Source organism: Penaeus vannamei, chromosome 15 (assembly GCF_042767895.1).
Source record: "Penaeus vannamei isolate JL-2024 chromosome 15, ASM4276789v1, whole genome shotgun sequence".
Lineage (NCBI taxonomy): Eukaryota > Metazoa > Arthropoda > Malacostraca > Decapoda > Penaeidae > Penaeus > Penaeus vannamei.
Window position 1 is genome coordinate 4,420,985 of NC_091563.1, and position 10,000 is coordinate 4,430,984.

The 10,000-nt window shown below is 41.8% G+C and overlaps 1 protein-coding gene across 4 annotated transcripts in view; it reads left to right on the plus strand.

Annotated features, from left to right (window-relative positions):
* LOC113810786 (nose resistant to fluoxetine protein 6) overlaps window positions 1-10,000 on the plus strand; it is a 20,176-nt gene that overhangs the window by 9,958 nt on the left and 218 nt on the right. For 2 of the 4 annotated variants that reach the window (XM_070130365.1, XM_070130362.1), the window contains exons 4-18: window positions 2,171-2,312; window positions 2,448-2,589; window positions 2,945-3,045; window positions 3,138-3,244; window positions 3,653-3,758; window positions 6,416-6,500; window positions 6,601-6,761; window positions 6,890-7,073; window positions 7,984-8,077; window positions 8,302-8,404; window positions 8,699-8,831; window positions 8,954-9,149; window positions 9,288-9,430; window positions 9,547-9,658; window positions 9,908-10,000. The exon at window positions 9,908-10,000 is cut by the window's right edge and continues 218 nt beyond it. In XM_070130365.1, the coding sequence (XP_069986466.1) occupies window positions 2,171-2,312; window positions 2,448-2,589; window positions 2,945-3,045; window positions 3,138-3,244; window positions 3,653-3,758; window positions 6,416-6,500; window positions 6,601-6,761; window positions 6,890-7,073; window positions 7,984-8,077; window positions 8,302-8,404; window positions 8,699-8,831; window positions 8,954-9,149; window positions 9,288-9,430; window positions 9,547-9,658; window positions 9,908-10,000 (1,902 nt within the window). The remainder of the gene's footprint in view (window positions 1-2,170; window positions 2,313-2,447; window positions 2,590-2,944; window positions 3,046-3,137; window positions 3,245-3,652; window positions 3,759-6,415; window positions 6,501-6,600; window positions 6,762-6,889; window positions 7,074-7,983; window positions 8,078-8,301; window positions 8,405-8,698; window positions 8,832-8,953; window positions 9,150-9,287; window positions 9,431-9,546; window positions 9,659-9,907) is intronic. The other 2 variants (XM_070130364.1, XM_070130366.1) reach the window with 1 other exon arrangement.

Here is a 10,000-nt window from a genome sequence, read left to right on the forward strand (position 1 = left end):
TCGTCAAGCCCCAACCACACTATACAGTACCATGATATAAGCTTACTATTAAACCAATAATCCGTGTCGGAATTCCCCATAGTCTCGGGATTAATCATAGCAATTTGTGATGCATCAAAATCTTTTTGAGGTCGATGTAGGTTAAATCATCCCACGGCCGAACTCACGACAGCATTACACAATGACTCAGAGCACTAGGATAAAGTCTACTGTGGGTTTACCTGGAGTGAATCCCGACTGCTCGGTCTTTGGTGCCTTTGGTTGTAAATTCGTTTCAGCAGGATGTCGGCAAAAACTGTCCCTGGTATACTAAGCAATGGTTGCCACAGTAGTTGCTACAGTCTCAATGATCAGACTCCCCTTCCAGAGAGGGATGATCACGCCCCTCAACAGGTCAGGGGGAATGGAACCGGACTGCCAGATGGTAGCCAGGACAGTATGCAAGTCCTGTGCCATAGGTTCACCCCCAGCCTTTAGCAGTTCAGCAGGGATACCACAAATGCCTACAGCTGAGAGATCGCCTCTCTATCCTCAGTGATGGGTGGATCCTGCACAGGGATTGCGACATCTTTTGCATCCAGACTTACTGCTGATAGGTCTACCTGATACAGTTGCTCAAAATACTCAGCCCAGTGTTCACAAACCCCAATATAATTTGAGATGATCTGTCTATCCACTGATCAGGCTGCAGTCATCTGCGAGGAAGGATAGGAGTTTAGTTTCTCAGGGTTTGGTAAGTAGGACGAAGGTCATTTTCTAGGAAATGGCCTTCTATCTCCTCAACAAGACTCCTGATGAACTGTCCTTATTCCATCTAAATAGAGTCCAAGCCTTGCACATCAAGGAATGGCAGAGATTGTTCTGGTGACCCTCAGTGTAGATACTTCTTCCCTCAATCTGTTTAGATGAAACACCCTAGAGTGGCCACAGAAGAGAGGTGGCTCCATCGAGTCGCTACAACCAATTTATCCCCCCTGGTCTATGGTCAGTGCCATAGAACTCGGTACTCCTGTGAACACTACAGTTCTAGAAGATTCTCTAATGAGTGCTAACAGGAATGTGATCGATCTCCTTGGCAGAATTACCCATATTGCTATACCAAGTCCAGTGATGTAGGTTGGAGTGCTAATATCGGGAGCCAGAAATCCTCAATCTCTGGGATCTAGCAAAGTCTCGGAGTTGGAGGCTGTTCTAAAAACTGAGATCAACTCCTGAGCCATGGTGATCGAAAGACATCTTGTAGCCAGCTTGATCACAACTGGATACCACATTGAAGTCTTGCAGTACAATGTGAATGTCTCGTTTGGGACATTTGTCTGCCACAGATGTAGGTTTGGCATAGAATGCCTCTTTCACATCGAGTTTAACAAACATAGGTAGAAGTGTATACAGCAATAGGAGACACAAAGCCAAAAGCATGCTTCAGTCTCAATGCCATACTATGCTTGTGAACAGGAGAAACCTTTGCTACCGAAAGTTGAAGTCGGCTGGAGATAGTTATGACTACTCCCTGAAGATTGTGAGCATTGCACCACCTGACCAGTAGTAGGTGTACCCACCCATACTAATTATGCCACTACCAGGTAGGTCTTTTCACCTCTAAGAGGGCAGCTACCTCAACTCCCAACCATTTTAATTCCCTCAAAAGCAGTGGTAATCTATCATCCTGCCGTAAAGACTGGATGTTCCAAGCTCCTGCCTGAGGTTAAACCTGGGTCAGTTACTCCAGGTGGACGTCACCTCTGCCATCCCTGCTGACGTTGTCCCATATAAAGAAAATGTGAATGACCAATCAAATTACGTGCTTCAAAATCGTACCAACACTCTCTTTATCCCCCTGTTCTAGTAATTTCAAAGATACTGATCCCTCCCCCCCGAAAAAGGCAATACATATTTGCCCCCCACTTTTCCTTCCACGTTTTCGAGAAAATGGGTGCTAACAGGCAGCTTATTTGATGAACATTTCCCTGGGCAAAAGTCTGTGACGGGTTCCTGTATGGTCTCTGCTATGTGTTGATATTCATATATATATATACACACACACACACACATAAACACATATCCATCTACCAGTCAATATATATATATATATATATATATATATATATATATATATATATATATATATATATATATATATATATATAAAAGCATACACCCACTTTTTCAGTGGTGGACTCGTGGGCGAAGGTGCGCGACGGCTTCCTCTATGGCTTGCCCATCGTGATGGGCGTCGGGTCCTACGACGAGTGCCTCCACGCGCGCGCCCCCAACCTCGGCATTACAGGAAAATACTGCATTATAGTATATCAGTGAGTAACCACTATCTAAATTCGCACTTTGAGTTACAGATACAGTTGATATTGAACACCAGCATGAACCTTCGATTGAGCTTCGTCTTTTCTTCATGTTCAAACTCACGATTCCGTTCGTGTGTCTCTTGTTAGCGATGACCCGGGCTACAACGGCACAAGAACGAAGATTGACGATATGCTGCGTGTCGCCCAGGCTTCCGCCAACGTCAAAATCGGACTTTTCACGCAATACAGCACATGCATACCCGACGTCTGCTCAGAGGAAGACATGGCGGTATGTTAAAGACAATCGTTTTAGTACTTACACAGTATGCTGGGAAAGATCTGTTCCAACATTCTGGTAAATGGTATTTTGTTTATAGTATTTAGTTCATCTACCTATTCAGTTAATTTTTGCACTAAAGAACATATAGTATTTTGTTTGTTTATATTTACTATTCTATACTTACTTTTACTTCCTTTGTTTTTTGACATCTGTTTTTGATAATACTATTTTTCTTGCCCTTTTTCTTATCCAAAACAAAACACCAATTTTCATTTACAAGAAAATTACAATATCTATTTAATATGCTAACGAAGCCTCCCTAATAAGGGGGATATTCACGTAATTCGCTTTTCTCTGTGGCCAGAAAAGCCTAAGTGTTGCAGTCGGAGGACGCAAAGTGGCGGACGTCTACTGCCAGACTTTGGACGAAGCGCCGGAGTTCACTGCGGCGGATATCGCTATGATGTGAGTGAGACTTTCGTCCTGCATCTGATCTGATCCCATCACATAGGCCTGCTTGGCGCCTCACGATTCTTAAACAAGCTGACCTCACGTAGGCCTACTTTCATCTGCAGAAGTTTCCTGAGCGTGATGCTGGCTCTCATGGCGGCCGGCACTGTCGCGGACCTGTACCTCCGGGCCAACTCGACGGCGCCTGCGACGGGTCAGTGATGTTACATTATTATCATATAAGCATTTGATATCCGATTATCTAGTTAGAAACGATACCTGTGGCGATGTTTGTTTTTTTCATTATACATGTATATACATTATGCATATATACATATATATATATATATATATATATATATATATATATATATATATATATATATATATATATATATATATACATAGAGAGAGATATTTACATAGAAGCATATATAGATACAAATATATTCAAATGTATGTATATTTATTTATCTATGAATAATGACTATATATATATATATATATATATATATATATATATATATATATATATATATATATATATATATATATGAGGAAGAGAGGGAGATCCTAAAATCCGAACACTCCCTGACCCAGTCCCTTGCACGGCTCCCCGCAGGCGTTCGCTTCCTGCTGCCCTTCTCGCCGTACACCAACCTGGAGAAAATGTTCCACGTGACGACCGAGTCTCGCCCGGGGGTCATCTCCTGCCTGCACGGGATGAGGTGCGGCGCCGAGGCTGGACTTGCCTTTGTTGCTCTTAGGAAAACGTCTTTCCAAACTGAATGACATAGATGTGTGGAAGATATTATACACACATAAATAACAAGTCCACAGTATACTTAAATATACATAAATATACGCACATGCGTAAACACACACGCACAAACACGCGCACGCACACACACACACACACACACACACACACACACACACACACACACACACACACACACACACACACACACACACACACACACACACACACACACACACACATATATATATATATATATATATATATATATATATATATATGAATATGCATACAGATATATACATGTACACACATGTGTATATACATATATATACATGTATGTATATGTACATGTATATAATATATATATATATATATATATATATATATATATATATATATATATATATATATATATATATATATATATATATGTCAGTGACACGTGAGATCGTCCCACTTTTATCCGGCGGCTCCCATCCTGAGCAGGTGCTTGCTTCTGCAGATTGGAGTGTCTGGTTCTTCCAGCCGTGACAAGGGGGGTGAATTGGCAGGACTTGCTCCAGGGGATGAGAATTGCTTGGGCGAACAAGGTGCAAAGCAGCTATTTCCTCTGGTGATGTAGTCACAGGTCTGCGACAGGTCTGAACTGCTACCTTCCGAATGTTGGTTATGATATATTACATATATGTGTGTATGTGTATATATATGTATATATACCTATATAGATACATATACATATATGTGTGTATATTTATACATATATGTATATATATATATTTATACATATATACATACATACACACATATATAAATATGTGTGTATGTATGTATACACACACACACACACACACACACACACACACGCACAAATATATATATATATATATATATATATATATATATATATATATATATATGTGTGTGTGTGTGTGTGTGTGTGTGTGTGTATGTATATATGCATACATATATATGTGTGTATATATATTTATATATAATGTATATGTAAATACATATATATATATATATATATATATATATATATATATATATATATGTGTGTGTGTGTGTGTGTGTGTGTGTATGTATATGTGTGTGTGTGTGTACATGTACATATATATGTGAGCTTATGCATATATGTATAAAGGCATAGGAAAAAGGGGACAGGGGGGCGACCACCCCCTCATCCTAGAATAGAGGTGTGGCGGGACCCAACTTCTACCATCTACTGACCTTCCGAGGACATTCCCTGTAAACAAACAAATTGTGCAATTCCTTAGTTACCCAATTGTTGAGGACACTGACACCTTGCATCTGAGAGGGCGGCTATTACAACTGATTATGGTGTTCAAAATTAATTAACCATTTTGTCAAATATAAGCTAAATGAAAATGTCTGTCATTTTAGTGCAGAAATTAATGTTTATCTCTTTAAAACTGCTCAAATCAAGGAGCTTCTGAGGATTTCGCCCCCCCCCCCCTCACAGAGGCATTTCCCCTGGACCCCGCCAAGAGCCTGCAGTCTCCCAGGATATTTTGGGAGGGAACCTACTTTTCTCCCCCCCCCCCACTTCAAAATACCTTCTTACGCCTATGTGTGTTTATTCATACCCCACCGCTGCCACCAGATGTCAATGAGAGAGGGTGGCTTTAGTGCAGATGAATGAAAGGGCTCTTGGCATGTAGTTTTATTATGGAAGGTATATGATGTGAGACAACCTAGAGACTCGGTGTCCACAGGTCCCAAGGGCAGAGTAGTGGAGAGCTAGATCCTGTTGATGTCTGTTGTCTCTCTGTGTCTATCTTCTGCCTGTCTGATGAAACATCCTTTCGTGCGGTGGCCCTGAAGGTGTTTGTTTATACCAGCAGAAGTGAAAATGGTGAAAGCAATGTGAAGTAGGTACCATCTACCCTTTAGTGTATTGTTTACATTGCAAACGATATAAACTATATCCGTAAGGTAGCGCTCCACACCTCTGTCCCTGGTTGAACAAAGGCAGTACCTTGGTGTTGCAGGTCTCCTGAGTCTATAATATCACAGGAAGTAGCTGCTTTGCACCTTCCTCTCTTGAGCCTGGTTTGCCCAAGTGACTTCTATGTGACCGACTTTTCCACCTTGAGCAAGTCCTTATAATCCCCCCACCCCTTGTCACGGCAAGACGAATCTGACCAGTCAGCAGAAGCAAGCACCCACCCAGGAAGGGAGTTCATATCCACTTGCCCTGAAGCGAATATAGCCAAAAGCCAAGACCACTTTCATTACTCACCTCAAGTCCATCTCACATGTTGACAAACACATACGCATGGATATACATATATGTATATGCATAAATATATGTAATTATCCATACATTTATCTATATATATGTATGTAATTATACATATATTTATGTATATATGTATATACATATAAATGCATGCATATATATGTAAATATATATATATATATATATATATATATATATATATATATATTATATATATATATATATATATATATATATGTATGTATGCATATACATATAAATGGATACATATATATGTGTGCGTATGTGTGTGTGGTTCTGGGCATGGGTGGACATTTTTGTTTCTGTATTTACATATGCATTTTCCCTTATTCCATCAGAGTGTTGTCTATGACCTGGGTGATCGTCGGCCATCAGTATTCCTTCGATATTAGCTTCCTTGTCAACTTGCTACACTTAGGAAAGGTACGGCGCTGTTTCATCTTTCCGTATAGTTATAAAATGACGAATAGTTGTACGGCGCATCTGTTCATCAAGTCTTTTCTGAATGGCGTCTCCTCCGCAGTGGACGAGCGGACTGCTCTTCCAGACCATCTTCAACGCCACGGTGAGCACGGACTCCTTCTTCTTCCTGTCGGGGCTTCTGGTCACCTACGGCGTCCTGAGGGAGATCAAGAGGACGGGCAAACTCAACATCATTATGTATTACGTCCACAGACTCATCAGGTACTGCTGCGAAGTTGTGTTCGTGAATGTTGCTTCATCGGTGTTTTGACATTATGTTCTATCTCTGTTGATTTTATTTTCCCTGTTCCCTATGTTTTTACTCAGTATTTTTTTTTTCTTTTTTTCAGATTAACGCCTCCAATCGCTCTTGTTGTGCTGTTCGCGGCGACGTTGTTCAGGTTCCTCCCTTGGGGCCCCTTGGCTTTTGGGGCAGATTCATATTCGACGATGTGCTCGCAGAATTGGTGGATGGACGTCCTGTACGTCGACAACTTCCTTGGCATTGACAAGGTCACCAATGAGGCACTTGATGTAGGTCTTTGAAGTTTTGTCCTAATTTTAGTATATAGTGTATGTTTGTATACATATTGACACAAACTCGTAAATATATATATATATATATATATATATATATATATATATATATATATATATATATATATATATATATATATATATATATATGTGTGTGTGTGTGTGTGTGTGTATACAAATATAAAAGGTTCTAACAGGCCTTCTATATAGTGTAGTTTGAATAACTAGTGGCGGTTAGTGATACACTGATTGGCTTCACACTTTATTTGGAAAGAACACGATATGAGAGACTATGATATGCCGGCGCTCACTGCTGAGTATAAGAGCCAGGTCGAGCCGCCGGAGATTCGGCTGTACGGCCGACCGCGGGTGAGTGGTCACTCCCGGTTACGGGAAAGGTCGCCGAGGGTGTGTGAGGTCAGGTTCTCTTTGATGTTATACATGTGGCTGGGAGGCATGGGTCCCCCTGAAAGTTCCTCCCTCGAGGCGTATCCAGGCCACGCTCTCTAAGAATAGCTTGGGGCGGCCCCCAGGCTTATAAGAGGTCAGGAGAACCTGACCTCCCTCATACACCCTGGCCCAGGAGAGGGCAGCAGCCGGGAAGGACCCACTCAGCACCGCCGCCAGCCTAGTAGTGTTCTCTATAGATATCGCATTCTCTTCAAATAAAGTATGAAGCCAATCAGTATATCGCCACCCGTAATTTAACTACACTATTATATAGAAGGCCGTTGAGTACCTTTTGTAAAAAAATACACATATTTATGTTTGTAAATATATGTCCATGTACGTGTGTGTATATATTTATATGTATATTTACACACACAAACACAAATATACATGTATATGTAAGTATATATACTTATATATATACACACAATTATGTTTCCCTTGCCTTGGCCTTCAGTGCCTCGGCCAGTGCTGGTACACCGCCGTGGACACCCAGCTGTACCTGGTGGCTCCCCTCGTGCTGCTGCCCCTCGCCTTCTATCCCTCCAAAGGTATTGTTGTCCTTCCTGCCTTTGCCCGGGCCTCGAAATTCTGAAGTCTACCTCAGTATATATTCCGTCTACTTCATTTCACCATTTCATTGCTTGCCGTATTTCTTCATGTGTAATTCTGTCGGAGCCTGATTTGTATGTTAATATTAGTCCTCGTTTTATTGCTCTGATTGCCCGATGGTGTAGTCCCAGAAAGAAAGCATTCCAATTCCTCCTTATTCCAGGGAAGATTCTGCTGTTCCTGGTAACTCTGGTGTCCTTCATAGTCCCAGCAGCTGTGATCTACGCCTACGACCTTCCTCCAGGGTCAATATCGGCCGGTGCCGAGTAAGTTACGCCTTTCTTGCTGTTTTCTTAACCCCCCCCCCCTTTCTAATTTCATGAATCCAACGGATTTCCTGACAAGGTTTTGTTTACGCTGCAATTTCAGGCCAACACGATCATTTTTGAGTACACGAATGTTTAGCCATCCTCAAAGTGTCTGTAGAACAATTACAACAAAGAAGCGTCATCCATCGTGTTTGAGATCTTGAGTATCTGCTTCTCTCAGTCTGAGAAATTGTTTGGATTAGCCGTTTGTCTTTTTCCGATTACTTAATTTTTTTTTCTTACAATAAACAGTGAAGTCGATGCCATTGGTTATCAAAATATGGTGTACTTTACACCGTGGTGCCGTATGAGTGCCTACATCGTGGGGATTTGGACTGGCCACATCATCTTTGAACAAGGATCAAACAAACTTAAATTGACACCTGTAATATTCAGAGAGTATTCAGTCTTACAAATATTTTGAATATAAAGTGAATTTTGAGATTTCATAATATTGAAATTTTGCAGCCATTCCATTATTTCACACGTTACTGTCCTCGTTCTTAGGTGCAGGTATTAACTGGCTGGACGGTAGCCGCGTTCTCGGCTCTGTCAGTGCTGTTCGGCCTGTGGAGTTACAACCAGCTGCAAACCACCTATTACTACGACCCTGTAACCCAGGTCCTGTACGGCGGTCTCCACAGGGGTGTTTGGTGCGCCGCCCTGGCTTGGGTGGTGGTGGCTTGTCACTTCGGCTACGGAGGTTTGTGCTTGTCCTTCAGCGGGACAAGAGATGTGTGTACACTGTGGGCGTGTTGTGGATGCATTATTACGTGGATTCCTTATCGATAAATAGCACAGTATGCCTGTTTTATTTAACTAACGAAGGTGGCTGTTGCAGGTGTCGTCAACGACTTTCTCTCCCACCCTTCGTGGCAGCCGCTCTCCCGCCTTACGTACAGTATGTACCTCGTCGCCATTCCTGTGCAGATCTTCTGGGCTTACAGCCTTAAAGAACTTACTTACTTTACGCATATAGACAAGGTTTGTTTGTATTCTTTGCAAACAAGACAATTAAGTATGTGAAAATGCATAGTCAATTGATTTTTTTTCTAATATCTGTGAATGAATTACTCAGAATATATCTTTTGTCCGTCTAGGTCATCCAGGCTTGCGGCACAATCTTCATATCCATCGTCGTGGCTGTGCTGGTCTCGCTCACGGCAGAGGCTCCAGTCTTGGGCCTCGAGAAGCTCATCTTCAGGCGACCAGGTAAGTCGAAGCTGCCATTGCTCTTGCATTCCTCCTCGGACGTCTTGTGGAGGCATCGGTCATTCTCTTCATTTTTCGTTCGATAATCGTCAAAGCATTAATCACGGGAGTTGATATAATTTTTCTTTAAAACTTCTTTTTGATATTTTCACATTTTATGTTTCATACGAAGGGAAAATTTTTGGACTCGTTTGTTGACTGGTGACTAAAGGAGTTTATGCATAAGAACCTGCCACTGCTCTTCCACAGGCCGAGGCGAAGACAACCTGAAGGCCACTGCTCTCGCCAACGGAAAACAAGGCCACGACAACCCCGCCTTCTCCAACGAAGGTCCTGCTGAGC